The 20786-nt window shown below is 34.3% G+C and overlaps 1 protein-coding gene across 1 annotated transcript in view; it reads right to left on the minus strand.

Moving 5' to 3' along the window:
* LOC111050612 (KICSTOR complex protein SZT2) overlaps positions 1-20786 on the minus strand; it is a gene marked incomplete at its 3' end in the record, with an annotated part of 112577 nt that overhangs the window by 48276 nt on the left and 43515 nt on the right. Inside the window, 3 exon segments of the mRNA XM_039441409.1 lie at positions 10319-10487; positions 13205-13302; positions 14579-14657. Of these exon segments, the coding sequence (XP_039297343.1) occupies positions 10319-10487; positions 13205-13302; positions 14579-14657 (346 nt within the window).

Below are 20786 nucleotides of genomic sequence, written 5' to 3' on the forward strand. Positions count from 1 at the left end.
GTCTATACTTGCATATTTAGCGCTTACATGAGCTATAAAAACAAAGTAAGGCCACAAAGGCGAATCAGCTGATGAAAAATCTTCAAAATACGTGAGCATCTGCTCCAGAGTTCAGGAGCATAAGATAAGAGTATAAGGTAAAGTTTATTCATATAAAAATGAGCTAATGCTTATGCTTCTACCTAATGCTCATGAGCAAAACCTTATGCTCCATGCTCATGCTCATGAGCATATGCTTTGGTTTTATTCACATCGCCCATTATCTGGTAAACTGATTACACTAGATTCTTCAGTAAACTAGAGATTTATAATGTTGACACACCAAAACAATTTCAATAAAGTGATGATGAAAATTAAATTTTATCTTTACTGTGATAGTAAAGGTAATCTTCAGGTAGATAATCATAGAAGTACTTGATTGAGTAAAAACCTGAAGTAGTCATAAACATTTTAAAACTTTCAGTAAAATCTATTAAATAGTGAATTATCAACTTCTAACAGAGTGTACTGTACTGCACTACACTAAATTGGTGTAACAACTGAAACAAGTTTCTCAGGTGAAATTGAAGAGATGTCAGTTGCACATAATTTATAATATCACAAACTATGTGCAACTGACAACATTTCTTTCATTTCCCATTAATATGGAGTAAATCCACAACATATCGGTTTTAATAGTGAGGTCTACGTTATAATGGAAGTGGAGAAAGATAGGAGAAAAGCGTTGCCGATTCTCAGCCTTGTTAATGCCTCCTATAAAGGTTGGCTGACACCGGTATATATCTGATGTAATATTAACTGTTCATTCCTTTATAGAATAATCAATTTAATTTTATTCGTCAAGAGTTATATTTTTCAATGATACAATATAATAATTAATTGTATTAAAAATATTTCTATGGATACGAATATCTAGCACAATATCACCTTTCAATTACGGACAGTATACTTTGTTAAATAACTTGACAATAAACATAAAATCGAATGGTTTTATCATTATAATTGCATAATTATTATTATTTAAATGTTTCAAATTAGCTATGTCTAAATGAATGATTATCATTATAAATAACAGTATCACCTTCCAATTTCGAACAGTATACTGTGTAAAAATAAACATTATATCGAATAGTATTATCATTATAAATGCATAATTATTATTAGTATTTGAATATTTCAAATTGGCTACACAATAGAAATTAGAAATAAAGAATTTCTAGAATAAAATAAAATCTATTTCACCAAAATACAAGATACATAAGACAAATATAAATTAAAATAAATCTTAATGTTTTGGCACAGCCAGCAAAGTTAGACTTGTGCGCTAGCTGTGAGAAAATTCTGAATGAATTATTATTACCATTATTAATGTTTCAAATTGGCTACACAATTAAAATTAGAACTGAAGAATTTGGAGACCTTACATTAGAATAACAGCAAACCTGGATGGAGTAAGATCAGGTGAAGCACGTAGAAAATAGAAAGTTTCCATGAGCTGGAAGAGTTAGATCTGGCAAAATAGAAAAATCTGCCTAGATCCCGCTTCCAACTGACGGCAACCCACTATGTGATCTCCCAGCTAACTGAAGCCGTCTCTTAATATTACAACTTTTTATACGGTCGACAGAAAAAGCCAGACAGCCACTTGCAGATAAACTAAATCAACATTTACCTGTCCCTACCACCATTAAAGATAACCGCTGTTATCTGCCCGCCTGGCTGTGTTGATGATAACCGTTCTAAAGCGATCTCTACAGATGTACGTTCTCACCTCGACGGCTAAAACTTTATTTCCCCTACCGAGTTTCATATTTTCAATCGTGTCTAATGCTTCACCTGTCTTTCACTCATCTCATCTATGATATAATAAAGGGAAGAGCTGGTTTATACAGGTAGGGGATAGGAAATTCACGAATGACGCGTCATCACGTCTCAACTACTCAACTCATTAACTTGACATTTTGCATAAAGATTCTCAATTTGCCGACGATGGTTATAGGCCTATTTTCAATTCTTAAGGCTGTGCAAAGGCTAAAAATAAACTTTCTACTGGTGATATTTTTCAAAGTTTTTCGATTTGTATATCATCAAGCTATCAAAATGAAAAAGTTTTCTCAGGATTTTTTTCCGATCATTACTTTTTGAGATATGAGCGCCTGAAGTATGAATTTTTGGGACAGAACATTTCAAATTCGGTAAAATATAAATCCATGAGATTTAGAGGATGGATTCTTCATGGTATTGTTGATCTAATAAAACAAAAATTTTCTGAAAATATCAATTTTTGAAAAAGTTATTCAATTTACCAAAAATAACTCAACTAAAAGTTATTTTTGGCAAATTGAATAACTATCTTAAAAATTGATATTTTCAGAAAATTGTTGTTTTACTAGATCAAGAATACCATGAAGAATCCATCCTCTAAATCTCATGCATTTATCTATTACCGAATTTGAAATGTTCTGTCCCAAAAATTTAATCTTTAGGCGCTCATATCTCAAAAAAATTTCCTTAGAAAACTTTTTCATTTTGATAGCTTAATGATATACAAATCGAAAAACTTTGAAAAATATCACCAGTAGAAAGTTTATTTTAAGCCTTTGCACAGCCTTAACGATTTGAGTTTTCAGCTTGTAATTAGACCCTTGTGAAGCACGAGTTATCTGCTGCTAGTAAAAAAACTGAAAGTTGTCTAATCTCATCTTCAAATTACATTTTAATGAATAAAGAGAAATTAATAATTTAAGCGCATTAATGTTGAAGGCAACATTATACTCGCCTCAAACTTGATACTTAGAATACAGTTATTGAGAAAATATCTCCACTGGGCTAAGCTTGAAAATCGCAAAAAAGTGGATCGTTTTCCCAGATAATTTTTATTCATTCCCTGAAGAATTATTTTTATAGATAATAAGCTTCATGGGGTAGCCACAAAATTTTAACAATAATTATGGATATCTAAAAACGTCTTACTGCTTATATGACATATGGTGTAATTTATATTGATTTCTCTATATTTGAGTACATGTAATGTTAGAAGAATTTCGATAAAGAAATAACAAAAGAAAGAATAATAATGATAATTCAATAATTAATGTAAAAGTGGATTTTCCAAGATTTTTTTCATTCATTCCCAAAATAATTATTAAATCCAATGAGAAACTGTACTTGGGTAGCTATAGCTATCATATTGATTATGATTGAGTCCTTATATTTAGAGAAACAAACCACTTCCTATAGTGAGGTCTACTTTAGAATGGCAGTGGAGAAATATAGGAGAACAGTGTTGCCGAGAATCGGCATTGCCGCTGCCTTCTATGAAGAATATCTTATATCAGTAGCCTATATCTGATGTAATATCAATCTTGTTTAAAATGATCATTCATCACGAAAAAATATTACTATTGAATAAAAATAAATTTTCATAATTGAGACTAGATATTTTGTCAATTATATTCCTACATTGCTGAAAAACGATCTGGCAACGTTGCGGAGTTAGAAAAGGATAGCGATATCTGCTTTGTCGAATGATAGACAAGGATAGCAACACCAATGTTAATCAAATACTGACATTGTAATGTGGAACTCACTATAGGTATCCTGGAGTAATGGAGACAACAATCTGGCAACGCTGCGGAGCTAGAAATTGATAGCACTATCTGCTTTGTCGAATGATAGACAAGGATACCAATACCAATAATAATCAAATACTGTCATTATAATGTGGACCTCATCATAGATGGATGGGGTCCATCCATGGAGTAAGAACTACTAGAACGATAACAGATTTCTACAATTTGAAGAGTTGAACGTTACAAATCATACTCAAAAATACCATGACCTAGTTCTACATACATCAATTAAATTTAACTCATTGTCATTGATTTTTGGCATTCGATCTCCTGGCATTGTTTCATTTAGACAACATCAATTATTCGTGGTTTAATTTAATAGACTAACGGTCACAACCGGTAAAAAATCTCGCAGGGTATAGGCCTACATTCATACTTTCGATGAGCTGATTTATATGAATAAATATACTGAGTCTAATAAATAGACGACTCACCAGTTGAAAAATATGGCATAGCCATCGAAAATTCCTTTATAATGCAAGTTTTTAAGTGTTTTAAATCTATTTGTAGATGGAAATAAACTAGAAGCTATGGCTTCGTATAAAATGAGCGCTGCTATCCAAAGATTGTCAGTTTGGTGTAAGGGTAAGCATTCCTGACTGGCAATAAGGAGTTACTGGGTTCGATTCCCGGGCTCATCGAATTTCCATCTAGCTGTTTACCCTGTTGTCAATATTTGCAGTAGCAGAAGTCTTCGGAGTGATTTACAGCATTTAATTAGGGTTTTCGTTTAATAATAATTAATCTATTTGTGTCGTGTTTCCTGTATGTAATAAAGATACTGATATACATGTATTGGAGTATATCTATACCCAATACACTATAACACATGCATTTATTCCTAATTTTGAAACAAAGTATAAGTAGGAATAATTTATTCTATTATGATGGATCCTTTGCTTTACTACAATGATATTTGAGTTGAAAGATTGTTTCACTTCGAACGCAATCGATGCTTCACTTGAATTAATATCATATATACGACGTACACTCCTATAAACCAAGAGTATTTCGAATATTGCTGTGTAAACAGCAGTTTATAGATAAGACTCTTTCCAACTGAGAGCATATGAAATGATAACTTTTCAAATGGGTATGTCGAATGTTTGATAATACCTGTCTTAGTTGAAAAATGATTCTGGTTGTTTTACAGTGCAATAAATTGTTCAAATAGACAGACGCCACTATTCAATGATTACTTAATAAGCCACTTGAAAAATTATAAATTTCTTATCAAAGAACTCAATTATTAATTTGTGTCAACGCTTTGATTGAGATCATAATCCAAGTATGTTAACAAGGTAACTACAATCCACTTATCAGTTTTTGTGATTATTGGAAATTTGTTTTAATGTCATGTTGATGATCAGTTGACAAAAAATTATTCGATTTCTTCTTCATATAGAATGATATTTTAATAAATTTGTGTGCAGTTGCGCATTAGTTGAATTTTTAGTCCACATTTCATACCCAATCAGACAGTTGTACTCAAAAAGTGTCATTCTATACATAATCAAAAATAAAGACAAGTTTCAACAACGGCAGACACCTTACAGTTTGAGAGAAATTTCAATAACGTATACAGCAATCAGATCAAGACTGACGGTTTGCGACAGGCAACTAAATTTCACGGCAGATGAATTAGTCAACAAAATTCCACGATACTTCATAATCATAGAATCATTGAAATCAAATAAGGATTATTCATTATGCAACAAGATTGAATATATTATAAGGTTTTTAGGCTTCGTTTTGATTTTTATTCCTTCACCTTCTAAATGCATTTCATTATATTTTAGTTATCATACAATAACTACAATTAATAAATAGAATAGAATACGTTAATCCACCAATAAATACAATTTAATGTACATTAGGTGTCGTCAAGAACAAAATCCTATAAAACTACTGAGCCAATTCATAAACATATATTATCATCACACAAAATAAGTATTTACTACATCGACGGGCAAATTGAAAAATTCCTCTACATTATATAATGGGTTCTCTGTAAGCAGCTTTTTAACTTGAGTTTTAAAACGGGCTTGATTCATATATCTCACACTAACAGGCAGCTTATTGAATGCCTTGATTGATAATATTCTATAATGTCCTTGAAGTATTTTTAGCCTGACAAAAGGAACATTCAGATTACATGCTTGTCTGGTGAAATGCCCGTGTATCTCAGACCTACATTCAAGAGCATCCAACTCGTCTCTGACCTTGACCAGGAGTTGCATGACGTACAGGCTGAACACAGTCATAACCTCCAACGAGACAAATATTGGACGACAATGAGCGAGGTAGTCAGCATTGGCCATAAGCCTTACTACTTTTTTCTGAAGAAGCAGCACCCTACTAGTATTGGCTGCTCCACCCCATAGGATAAGCCCATATTGAATTAAACTCTGGAAAAACCCGAAGTAGAATATTACGCGAAGTAAACCCGAAGTAAAATATTATGCAATCAATTGGGAGGAGAGACTCCTTGTTATATTGTTCACCTATGAGAAGTACTAAACAAGCAGATTTAAATGCGTCTAAAATGACATCACAGGAGATTTATATATTTATAGTTACAATATATTTATAGTTATAATTGGCTTGAAAGTTAAAAGAGTGGAACGTGGAAGTGACATATTTTTCATTTGTACATCTTAATATTCATGAAATTATGCTTCGCGAATCAAAGTTGGTGTCACAACATATGGCAGCTGAGTTGAGAAAGCATTACAACCATCTCATCAGGTTATGCGAAATGCTTCATTATTTGCATATTGGTTCCTCACTTGGCAATGGATTTTCATGAAATTTGACAGGAAAATTCCTTTTTCAATTGCGCGTCGATGAATATTTAAGGTATTTTGAAATTTTGCATTTAACGGATAATATAAAAGGAAGAAGAGTTTCCTTCATATGCCAATATTACCGTGAAAATCAGACTATAGAATTATTTATCAGCTGTCGAGTGGGTTATTGATTACATGCAATTAATAACTTGTAGTAACATCTTATTTTCTCTCGACCTTTCTCTGCTTTCAGCTCGGTCTGACCGACTCGAGGAAATTAGCTTTTTATGATAGTAGTTGTTTACAAGAGATGATTAGTGATATGATAATCATATGTCATGAATCAGTTGTTTGAATTATTCTAAATCATCAGAAAGTTTGTTATTTTATGTCAGTTTATTTTAGTCAATAAAAGCCATTATTCTAGCTCTTCAATGGTCTCTATTTATTACAATTTTATTGACTAAAATAAGTACCGGTAATCAAAATGCCAAAGAGAAAAACCCGGGATCGAAATCATGTTGAATCTCCATCACGGAATCAGGATAAGCCTACCGAATTATCTCGAAATGAACCCGTTGATACATCTTTCAACTCTGAATCAATTGGGAAAATTCTCAAACCAAAATGTCTAAGTGTGGATCCAGATTCTCCTAGTGCACCAATGGAATGGAGACACTGGAAAAGAATGCTGGATGCCTACTTGAAAGGAAACTATTACACTGAAGATACGAAATTGGATATCTTAGTTACCTTGCTGTCAGCTGAAAATTAGAAATTGATAATAGATTGTACTACATTCGAGGAAAGTATCTCCATCCTTGAAGGCATATTTATCAAGAAGAAAAGCGAAATCTTTACAAGGTACCTTCTCTCTATGAGAAAACAAAAACAAGGTGAGTCCATCGATAATTTTTTCCTAAAACTGAAAGAACTCAGCCTAGAATGTAATTTTACAGCGATCTCTGCTAGAGAGAATCGAGAAGAGCACATAAAAGAAGCATTGATTGCAGGTTTATATTCATCCGAAATCCGCCAACGAATTTTAGAAAGCCCAGATATGTCTTTGCATGAAACTCTTAATCGTGCAAGAGCTTTTGAGTCTGCAAAAGATCAATCACAATGCTACAATAAATCTAATACTCCATTTGAGCTTAATGCTTGCAAAGATACAGAAAATGCATCAAATCTAATTCCTAATCAAAAAAACATTTCAGACTCCTCATTATCAGCTGTTAGTATTAGTGAACAAGCATGCTTTTTTGTGGCAACAAAAAACATTCTCGACTATTTTGCCCAGCTAAAAACGAATTCTGCAAGAAGTGTGGTAAGAAGGGACACTTTGCTCGGGTATGTAACTCAAAATCTTCCGTATTAGAGAAAAAAAGAGAGTTTAGTAATTCGATATTACTAACACCTTCAGTGCAAGCCGAAAAATGTCTTTCAAAGGTTATTATTCCTATTACCATAAACGGAACTGAAAGTCAAGCACTGATCGATACTGGAGCAACTGGCAACTTTATTGACGATACCTATGCAAAAAAACTGAATTTAGAAGTTATACCAGAGATAGGAAAAGTAACTTTAGGCTCAAAACGCTTCACACCACAAATCCGAGGCAAAGTTAACATGAATTTAACAGTTCAGGGAGAAAGTTATACAAACACAACCTTAATGCTTATGCAAGACCTCTGTGAAAATATTATTCTTGGGCACGAATTTATGAACAATTTCTCCAGTATAGAAATACCATTTGGAGGTAATAAGCCACCTCTTACTATTTGCGGAATAACTCAAGCAAAAATTCCTCCTTGCTCCCTTTTTCGACATCTAAAACCCAATCGTCAACCAATTACAACCAAATCTCGCAAATTATCAAAAGATGATGAAGATTTTATTTCCAATGAAATTCAACAATTACTGGAAGATGGCATCATAGAAGAAAGCCACACACCTTGGCGTGCCCAAGCATTTGTTGTTAAACCCGATAACCGAAAAAAAAGGATGGTTATAGATTATTCTAGATTCTAGAACTATAAACAAATTCACTGAATTGGACGCCTATCCCATTCCAAATATGGAAGATTTAGTTCGCAAAGTAGCTCAGTATTCCTGGTATAGTACTGTAGATCTGAAATCCGCATATCACCAAGTACCAATCTTACTTGAAGAAAGGCAATACACAGGATTTGAAGCATGTGGGAAACTTTATCAGTTCTGTCGTATTCCTTTTGGTGTCACTAATGGTGTTTCAGCTTTTCAAAGAGTAATTGATTCACTCATACAAAAAGAGAAATTATTTGATACCTATGCTTATTTAGATGACGTCATAATTTGTGGAAATTCAAAAGAAGAACATGACACTAATCTTGAACGGTTTCTTGCAGCAGCTTCAAATAACTCACTTACTATAAACAAGGAGAAGAGTAAATTCTGTCAAAAGGAGATACGTTTCCTAGGATTTTTAGTTGGAAACAAATCATGAGGTGGCGCCTTGAGCTATCTCAATACACCTATGAGATCATTTACCGACCTGGTAAAGAGAACATAACTGCTGACGCTCTTTCTCGAGCATGTGTGATAATGGGATGTATCACATCAAAACAAGACTTGATAAAATATCATCAAGACCTCTGCCACCCCGGCATCACAAGATTTTTTCACTGGACTAAAGCTCATAACCTTCCATACTCGGTAGATGACATCAGAGAAGTCTGCATGGAATGCAAGATCTGCTCAGAGCTGAAGCCAAGATTCAACTGTTTCAAAGGAAAATTGATAAAAGCAACTCGGCCTTTTGAAAGGATCAACATTGACTTCAAAGGACCCCTGCCATCATCAACTAGAAACAAGTACATCCTCACTATTGTGGATGAATATTCGAGATTTCCCTTTGCCTATCCCTGTCGAGACATGTCATCAGAAACAGTAATTCAAAATCTCAATGACTTATTCACCACATACGGCTATCCTTCATACATACACACTGATAGAGGGACCAGTTTTCTATCAAAAGATGTCAAAGATTACTTAATGTCCAAGGGTGTAGCTACCAGTTCCACAACACCTTACAACCCTCAAGGTAATGGACAGGTGGAACGCTACAATGGAATAATTTGGAAGACAATCCGTTTAGCCCTACGGTCCAGGAACATGGATACTTCTCACTGGGAAAAGGTACTCTTAGAATCACTAAGCAGCATTCGCTCGCTTCTCTGCACGACCATCAATTGCACACCTCACGAGCGAATGTTCATTCATCCTCGTAATCCCACGTCTATGACAAACTTGCCATCCTGGCTGATCAACGCCAAGGAGGCATGGATGAAGACCTTTGTAAGACGCAGTAAGCATGATCCTGAAGTTGAAAAGGTAGAAATTATTCATTTGAACCCTCATGTCGCTCAAGTAAGACTTTCTGATGGAAGAGAAGTTTCTGTCAACATTCGTAGATTGGCCCCGGTAGGTTCCACTACTGGGAGGGAAGAATGATATGATAATCATATGTCATGAATCAGTTGTTTGAATTATTCTAAATCATCAGAAAGTTTGTTATTTTATCTCAGTTTATTTTAGTCAATAAAAGCCATTATTCTAGCTCTTCAATGGTCTCTATTTATTACAATTAGCATTGTCGATACACCAAACCTAAGAGTCATTAGTTGTTTTCAGACCGAAATCTCGCCGACACGACAGAATTTACTCCCATGGACAGTATTAGATGAGGCTGTGGTTTATAACTGCGCAAGGTCTATTGTTCACAGAACTAGTTATTTTAACTACAAGGTGGTGATGGGTGATTAAGATTGGGCAGAACAACTCATGCCTTGAACACAAAGAAGAAACACAATAAACAAAAGTGTAGATGAAATTAAAAGAGAAGAAGTGTGAGCTCACCACATCAGCTAGTTGATAGTAGCGGAGATTTTCCATGTAGAATCTGTTGGGTGGTGATCGGGTGACGACGCCATGTTGTGGTTCGATCCAACACTCCGAGATCAGTTCCACGTGCAATTCACTCTGATCTTCTTCGGCTCCCTCTCCCGCTCCTTCGTCATCCGAGTTCCTAAAATTAATATCAAATTCCATTTACCGTCAAAAAACAAAATTATTCTTCTTTCTGTTCCACTAACGGGGAACGCGCTAACTTTGCTCCCCTTTTAAAACCACTTTCGAGGGGATTTACTGACGGCGTCAACTCAGCTCCTGAGAGAGGAGCTTTACTGACGGGGAGCTTGGTTGTCGTCAGCGTCCGAGGAGCTTAGTTGTCGTCTACGGTCCCGACAACTATTCCCCTCTGATCAGTAGGGGATTGGCTGTCGGGGAGACTAGTTGACACTAGCTTGCAAGGTGCTTGGTTGTTTGGTTGTCGTCACCGAACCCGACAACCGACAACCAAGCTCCTCGCACGCTCTGAGTGCCAGAGTTTTCACGAGTAAATTGACATATATATTTCATGCACTTACTCTATGGATTCCGTCAAATCACGCCTGGTTTTCCCAGTCATTCATAGTTTTTTTAAGAGTTATATCACATTTTTCAAGAACCAATAGTTCAAACTTTATAATGAGGTTTGAACATCTAAAGAGAATAGTTACAAAATAATGAATGAGAACAGTGACAAATCAATGTCGATTTATTCCTACGATTCACATTACATGGAAAAACAAAAATATAAGAGTATAAAGTTTCAATCTAAAGTTTTGAATGCCATAAGTTGAAGACTAAACAGTAGATCAGAGTTTTGCTTGATGATATATGTTATATTCTGTACATACATGCAGGAATCACTTGCGAGAAGTACAAACTCATTCTGAAAATGCTTGCCAATTCAATAAGGAACATTTACAAGTTAGTTGAATTTGGAAAGAGAAATAGTTTATTTTTTCATTTTATGTTTGCAGTGATAGAAGTGACAGCATCAACAAACTTTTCTTCTAATAATCAAGTTCATAGAATGTGTGAAACAGTGTCTGTGATTGTACTACTTCCCCGCCCGCTTCAAGCTGGTTTCAATGTTCAATAAGGGATCAGCTGTCGGGGAGCTTAGTTGTCGGGTACGATCACGACAACCAGACCCTCATAGGCCTATCCAGCAGGGGATTTACTGTCGGGGAGACTAGTTGTCGTGAGCATGTGAGGAACTTAGTTGTCGCCGACAACTAGGCTCTTTCGTTCTAGTAGGGAATTTACTGTCGGGGAGACTAGTTGACGGCAATGGTATATTTTGCCAGGTGATGTACTGACGCCTGTGATTAAAATAGCGAGGAGACTAGTTGTCGGGGAGACAGGTTAGCGGCGACCCCACTAACGGTGGGACATGGATAATAAACATGTGTGTACATGCATGGTTATCATGCGCACACACACACGTTCAAAATATGATTTTAAGTTCAACAATTATACGAATAACTTGTAGACAAGGCAGGTTAGGTGATGGGATAGAATTTGAGCCTTGACTTACAGGACTAGTTACGAATCTACCATTAATATTAGGCTTAACATGAGGAAAAATAATAAGAAATTTTCTTTTTCTCTGGTATAATCTATTGAAATTTGTATAATATTTACATCAAGTTGTTTAACAAACAAAACATTATTTTTGTCATTGTCATTCAATCTCAGCTGTTTTCCATGCATGAAATCATACCGATAAACAGCTGTTTGCAGAACAAATAAACATATGATTCTCATTACAGCATACTCTACTGTGATGAAACCATATGTTTTCTTCAAAGTTGAGCATGAATCCTAGTTCCGAAATTGGGACAGCAAAACTGCTACAAAAAAACAACCTTCAGCGCTCCAGGTGGAAGTTTTGTCAACTTCCACAAAATTCTTGATTCGGAATTTGTAAACTAGGTTATGTTTATAGAATGCATGTAGTAGCTTCAGAACAAAAGGGTAATGTTTTCTATTTCTCAATTATTCTTCTTTCGATTATTATGACAAAAAATAGTGAACGTTACTTGGACGTGAATGTCTTTTGCAGTGCTCGAATGAAATTCTAGTCTCGGCTAACGCCTCGACTAGAAACATCATTCTCGCCTGCAAAAGGCCCTTTCCCGTCCATGTGACGTAAGATACTATAATAATAGAAATAATAATAGCTTTTGACATTCATGAAATGAACAAAAGCCTCTCAATTAAGGTAATTTTTGGTTGTCAGTTACTAAAAAACATTAGAAATAACAAAATTTACAATATATTTACAAATTGTACATGATTCTTTGCCACCTTCTCCGATCCCTGGCTGTTGTCGGCCACATAAACGATGACCACACCAGACTTAGATTATTGGAAAGGACTTCACTATTCATGAACTTGAAACCAACCTGAGACTCAATCACCAATGTTTGGAGTCCAATTAAAATGTAAATTTAAGGTGAAATAATTGTTTACAAACATTATCAATTATTTATTGTTATGAAATAAATAATAAAAGGTAGCAAATTCAATATGAAAACATAGGAAATAGATGATAAAAGATAACAAAAGTACAAATAAATATTGTCTTTTGACACTGCCTAAAAAATGAAACCTTGTTGTTGATATTCTTCAAAATTCTTTAACCGTTTTCTGTTAAGATGAAATATTGTAGTATTTTATTTTTTATATTTCCTCTATTATATATTTTAATATTTTTCAAGCTCCAGGCTTGTTTGGGTAATGGGAATAATAGGATGATTAAAAATACTTGTCTTATATTTGGCACTAAAAAGTCACTTGAAACCTGTTTATTTTATCAAATTATGGCATGTATTAGAAAGATGTGATACTTACTCAGTTTTAGATGTGACAAATACAGTATGAGGTGGGAACAGAACATACTGTATCACACAAGGAAGGATGTCTGTTTTCCTAGTGCCTTCATCAAAACACTGAAATAAAATATAAACTTGAAATAAGTTTTTCATAAGTCTCGTTGTAACCATAAATCTCACGGTATTAAAGAGTGAACAGGATTGTTTAGTTTAGTTTAATTTTCGTCATATAACACTACAGAATCAAGCAAAGCTTGGTAGTATATGACACGTCAAAAGAATTGAGTGCAGTACTCAAAAAAAAAATAATAAAAGCGTAGAGAAGAAAAAAAAGAAAATGAGAACATACAAAGGAGTTAAAGATATGCTTGCAAAAATGCCTACACGCGCCAACAGTTGAAGCTTTCCTCTAAACTGTACGGAGATGCATCGATAATTAAGCTTTTATTGCATGCTTGAACCTTTCTGAGCTCTCAATACATTTTATTTCAGTAGGAAGAGAGTTATATGCTCTTAGTTCTGTGTTGCGGGTACTGAAGATGAACTATTTGGTTTCTAGTATTGTGTCTATGATGTATATGGCTCTCTCTCAATATCTTCTAGTTTTTCTTTGCCATAGTTGCAATTTCTAGGAAGTACAATGCAGGAAATGTTAGAAATCATTTAAGCGCTCACACTCACATTCCGGGACGACACGGCAGGGTACGATAGGACAGAAAGCTCTATGTTTATTTAGGATTTTTTCCAGACATTTTAAATTGATAAATTATTTATTAATTTTTGAGAAAACATAACAACAGGTCAATGTAACTACTGAGCGCGAGGTCTACTGTTCACAGAACTACTAGTAATGTTATGTCAATAATATGTCAAGCAAAATAAGTACATCAAACAATCATATATTTCTATAACAATATCACTTTAAGTGTATGAATACAGACGGGATAGCATGTTATAGCCTCAACATAAATTAAATAATTAAACAAAATTTGCAATCTCAAGGAATTCATCTGTACTATAAAAAGGATTTAACATGAGCCAATTTAAAATTTATTTTCAGTCTCCAAAATAAGATCTATGAGTAGTTTATTGTACATTTTAATCCCAATAGTATCGCAGCTGTAAGCTGTTTTAGATAGACAATGATAAGGTAAGTCTATTCTATTGCAATTTATCGTCTTATGAGAATGTCTATCAAGTCTAATGAAAAATAAGTCCAATAATAAATTGAGAATGAAACTTCATGCTCCATTATTCTTACCAACATCATTTATTCCCAACTTCAAATTTACCTAAACATGACAAAAGGTTTTAATTGGTCCACAGAAAAAAACAGTGTCAAATAGTAAATTCTTAACTGAGTCACACAAGATATGACTATACTAATATTTACCTTCATATTGACTTCAAGAACCATGTTAATGATTCCAGCAGTAGAATGTGCAAATCTGAATCCTTCATCCAACCTCATTCTGAAAATAAGCAGAATAAAAACGATCGATCACATATCAAGATTCATCAGCACAAATAATAATTGAAATGTTCCATGTTCGTAGGTCTAAAGCTGAGCGTGCACTAGGTCCGTGCACTACGAGCGCGGCGCCGTTTTGGACTAGTTGTCGTGACGTACACTTGTCAATTGCGATTTGAATCAAGACATAGTTGTTGAAGTTAGAGTTCTAATTTGAAATTAAAAATCACTCTTCAAAAAATATTAACTTACTCTGTCGCTAACATCTTAAATACGCTAACATGAATCAAAATTGATGATACATTATTTCGATTCAGAGTTTCAAAAGAAAATAAATGGCAGAAACCGCACATTGATATATCAAACCAAATCATTTTGTAGGTGTAAAAGTTGTGAATTATGTACTATGTACTATAATGGATTATAACTCGCTCAAGAACTGTTGTATTGTACGCTTTGAAACCCGCAACTTTCAATAATACAGAGTTGATGAAAATTCTGAAAACAGCTGAATACTTAGAAGAATAATTACAGCTACTCTTACAAGAATAATTCAACAGTAGGTTTTATTGGGGATTCTATTTTAAATGAAAAATTACTCTTCAAATATTAACTTACTCTGTCGCTTCAACATCTTAAATATGCTTTTATGGATCCAAATTAATTATACATTTTTACAATACAGAGTTTCAAAAGAAAATAAATGACAGAAACCGCACATTGATATATCAAGTAGATGTAGAATGTTGTGAATTATGTTGTAGTATATTAACCAGCTGAAATCATGTGTCAGAGAACTCTTAAATTGCCTCAGCTGATGTTATAAATGAATGAATGGAAAACTGTAGTATAATTGCATGCAATAAACTCTTCAGATGACTAAATGATAAATGATAAATCATAACAATTAGTCTTATGCACTTTCAAAGTTATTTCTATATCCTGAAAAAGGACGAAGGAGTGTATCGATTTTGTTGTCCAACGAGCGTGTCCTGTTCTAAGAATACGTGTTAAAAATTTGAAGCTGATTGATCAATCCTTACCGAAGTTATTGTAGAACATACAAACAGACGGACAACGACTTTCGCCTTTAGTAAGTGAAAAATAAGAACTCGATACGCTCGTTCAATAACCAGTAACTTTTTTATTTATTCAATTTACAACACACAAAAACAAAATGAGAAAAAACAATATACAACAAAACAATTACAACTTATAAAGTTACTGTAGCCTGGCCATGTTCGAAAGAAGCAGAGCTCGGAAACAGCCGAGCCCTCACGAAGTTACCCGAGCGCGGAATTTTCCGACCTGACCTCCGTGCACTAGGAGCGCGGCGCGACGCGGTTCCGACCCCGAAAAGTCCAGAAACTTTTCGAGCTCCGCGCCGCGTCGCGTCTCCTAGTGCACGTAGGTACCGTACACTTGATCACATGTATTTAATTCCAGGTCGGAAATTCTCCGCGCCGCTCCACCGACCTAGTGCACGCTCTACTTAATATGGAATGAAAAGGCTAATGAACGTTAGCCAAAGATAAAGATATATCTGATCCTCTAATGTTCAACTTTATGTTTTTTTATTTATTCATTGAAACACAATAGCGGAATAAAAAAAAACAGGTGCTAGCCCAAAACCTCTTCTATTCCCAAATTTAGTACAATAATAGTCTATTAATAGTCTAGTCCTTTGCCTAAAGTATGGTTAAGTTCACATCACAACAAAAGTTTTACTTTAAAATTTAAATTTGATTGAGTCCCAAAATTAATTAGGGAACTATGCACTACATGGACTCAAACATAGAGCTTTCCTGGGCTAGAGGATCGGATATACACGGGTACAACACGAGGTCTAGGAATGCTCTAAGACTAGATGCTCATAGAACGTCTTTTTCCAAGGTAGTCCTAATCACATGAGCACGAAAATATTGAACTCTCTCCCACCTGTTTTATCTGAGATTGACTCTGAAGTTTTGTTGAAGATCAAGTTGAAGGATTGGCTGATCGGAAAATCCTTTTACAGTATAATGGAACTTTTTGAATTGAGAAATTTTTAAAATGATGTGATTCTTGTCATCGAATTGAATTATTTTTGTTATTTAAATATCTTAATATTTTTTACAATGTAATTTACCAATGTGACTATTGTAACATATTAAATCTGGGTAGACAAAAAGCCCTAACAGAAACAGTAATAGGTCGGAAATAAAGTAACTGGCTAATATCGCCAAATAGATAATAACTAAGATAAGATAGCATCAGCTTGTTCTGGCTAAATGGTACAAGAACCTAAAAAGGATTTGAAGGAAGTTTATTGCTCATAAATAGATTATTATATAAAATATTTGAAGATTGAGGTTATGTACATGTATTCACGGATCGGTGACCTAGAGATCGATCAAACCGAGGAACGTAGAATCTGACCAAAACCCCTTGGCAGAGCTTTATTGCAATCAGATGGTGTGCAATGTGAAAAAACACCTGTCCACGTGGCTAATTATTAGGTAGCATGGAATTAATATTAATGTATAGAATATTAACTAGCATGCAAAGAGCATAAATAAAAAACCAAATAAAAATAATTTAATGTATTCAGGAAATAAGAGTTACCAGGCGCATGAATACCGAATAAAATTGCATGCACCAATAGTAAAACGGCAGTTAATAGGCGGCAACTGTAGGCCAGTTCAAAAATATTTCTATATATTTATATAAATGTACTAGATTTTGTGTTAAAATTTGTGTAATCTATGTTATCGATATGGCTCGAATGCAAAGAAATTATAATCATATAATCTAAGCAATATTTTGGCATTTTTTGTAAGATCTATTTGAACTTAATGGCGGAGGACTAAGATATTTAAATTTTATGCTAATTTGAAAGTCGGAAAGAGGATCTGTAAAACTTGAGAAGGAAGAACCAGCACTCGCCAGCCAAATGCCACCATAAGAGGACCCCAAATATTTTAGAGCGTAGTACCTTACTAATGATTTTGTAAAAGTTAAAGTTAAAGTAAATTATTAAATTTCTTAAAAGACTTCGTGATGCTATTGTGAAGCAGAAGTCATTTTCATTTTAATTAATTTATAACCCCTTGGAGGAGACGATTCCGGCTACCATATTCCCGGACCACATGGAGTTGGATCGACATCGGCGGCTTACAAGAAGATTTTCGACACGTGAGTGATTAAATTTGAATTAGTGATGGGCGCCCTAGTGCTTCGAATTAATCTGATGATCAAAGCTAGCTCGCCGAAAGGGTTTTATTATAAATTGAGAAATTAATAAGAGTAATACTTGCGCAAGTAAAAATTAGTATTAAAGGTATTTATTTGAAAGAAAAATATAGATCAATATTTTAGAAATTTCTATTAATCAAAGAAGTACGAAATCTAGGCTATTAAAACATATGCATATAATATTTAATTTTTTGCAATACAATTTGCGATAATTTATTATAGTTCTAATTCACTAGATGAATGGCTCTACCTATTCCGTCAGGTGCCGAATCTTGCACCCTGAGATAAAAATATATATTCGATACAAATAAATCTACTAATACTAGAGATTTTAATATATAAATATATATTTGGATTATTAGTGGCTAATTTATCAAGCTGATCTTAGAGCACACATTTTTTGATTGAATTATCCAAGTCGACAAGTATTAGCAAGTGCATATCGCAGCTACATGCAAAAGAATGCATATGATTTTAAGATAAAGGCACATGGTAATGATTCGTGCCATAAATCTAGAATATAAAGTTAGCCTGTGATATTTTTATTGATTTCAATTATTGTTCTATTTTTATATTATATTTTTTATCGCTCTATATATATTTTTTGCCTCGATTGATCTTTGCATTATTTGTGTAATATATGTATGAAACTTCATGGTGTGCAATTTATTTTTTATTCCTCAACACTATAGTATAAGTATCATTTATATATATATTTATTATTTATTGAATTACAAGATTTATTGGAGAAGCCCATATCTAGGCCTATCAAGATTTTTTAAGACTGAATACTATTAGAAAACCACGACCTAATTATATTAAATCTCATGCTTTACCGACTGATGCCAAGCAGGAGGCTAATCGTTATTTAAATATAAAGAATAACGTGACACAAAGACATGTCGTACCAACGTGGGACTGATGATGAGAGCCAAGCTCATTGAATAATTATTTGAAATTAAGTCAATAACCATATTGAAAATTATAGATAACTTATACGAGTTGTGAGGAAAACTGGCGAAGGAAAATTTGTATTACTTTTTGGGGAAACAATAGCTTTAAATAGAGAGAAATTATATGTTTTAAAGAAAATTTTATATTATTAGTACTGTGAAAAATACATGTCTGTAGAGAGAGATTATATTTTATAAGCCTAAACTGCTATTACTTTCTAGTCAAAAATATATTAGGTGTTTAAGCCGGTTGGAAAATAAGTCGCAGCCTGTAAACTAGCCAAGAATAAATCAACAAAACATTGGGGGCGCTAGAGCATTGTAAAAAACTTAAGTATAAATACCTTGTTGTAAGAGTATCCAAACACTTTACACATCACTGTTCACTGTAAGTCCCGGTTTGTGTCTCTTTTTTAAGCATCTTCGCTTATCATTTTTGTCACTGTTAATTAGCATTTATCATATTTGACATAATGAATCACACTCCCGCAAACTCTGAAGTTTCATATATGTACGGCGGTTGCACAGATCCCACTTTGTCGACTCCAAGCACATCAAACCCCACCACGGTAGATGCCAATACGCCACGAGAAAGGGAACCAGGAAGCGTCGGGTCGATAGTCTTCGATCCACCAGGTCTGCAACCTCTATCATCCACTCGAATCGACGCCGCTGACACACCATTGAATCAACGGATAGTAGAGATCAACTTTGAAGGGGGCGAGGAGCAGCCTGCCGAACCCGCATCTCCAGAGGCCGAGTCACATCTGAGCAAACAAAGTCTATTTTCAGTCACAGAGCTAGATCCTTTTCAAAAGGTAATGATGGAACAAACTAGCAGTATGTTCAATATTATGCTACAAAACACAATGGACAAAATGATGCAGGAGATTAAAAAAGAGAATGTGGAAATGAAAGAGGCAAATAAGCAAACAATGGAACAGGGCATGAAAGAGACAGCGGGCGCTATAAAATCAGTAGAACGACGGTTGGATACTATTGAGGCTAAAGTAGAGAATCATAGGGAAGAATTAAAAGCAATGATAAATCTACAGAAAGAAAGTCAGGATAAAGTTACGGCAGGATTATCGGAAAGGTTGGATACGGTTACATGTGAGCTCAACGAAAGGATAGATAACCTAACCATACAAATCACTACACCCATTCAGGATATAACCAATAACATTAAGGCCGATTGCCACCAAGAAATCCACAAACAAATTACCGTTGCCAATCAAACATTAACAACTACAGTTGACAAAAATATTAACAGTATTAAAGAAATACAAAATAAACAGATTAATATGTCCACAAAAATGAACCAACTGCAAGGTAGCATCAATCAAAATACTGAAACCTGTAAAGCTTTAAACGGAACTCTACTAATTCAAAAATCCACTCTGACTCAATTAAATCAAGAAGTAAACGCAAATAAAATTACACATAATAGTCAATGGCAGATAACACAGGAAAAAATAACAGCATTAGAAAATCATATTCAACAACGACCTCAAGGGATTCAAACAGACAACCTCAACGTACATAGTATATTACAAGGACTAGGAAAATTTGATAATACTGATCGCCATTTGCAACCTCAACCATTCATTGATCAGATAAAATTAGTACAAACTCTTGCACCTACCTCTTGGAATTTTTGGCGTCTTCGTTTGACTAATTTATTGATTGGCGAACCCCTGATGTTCTTTCGGAGTAGAGCCCATGAATTTACATCATTGGATGAGTTTGTAGCTGTCTTCCTGGAACAGTATTGGAGCAGAAGTAAACAGTTGGACGTGCTAGCGGACATCATATCATGCGAGTTCAACCCTAACTTAGACGGTGCATGTACCACTTTCGTCACTGCCCTACAGTTTAAAAATTCTCAATTGAGCGAGCCCATTAATGAATCGGCATTAGCAAGTATTATTTTAAAGAAGCTA

This window comes from Nilaparvata lugens, chromosome X (genome assembly GCF_014356525.2).
Source record: "Nilaparvata lugens isolate BPH chromosome X, ASM1435652v1, whole genome shotgun sequence".
Lineage (NCBI taxonomy): Eukaryota > Metazoa > Arthropoda > Insecta > Hemiptera > Delphacidae > Nilaparvata > Nilaparvata lugens.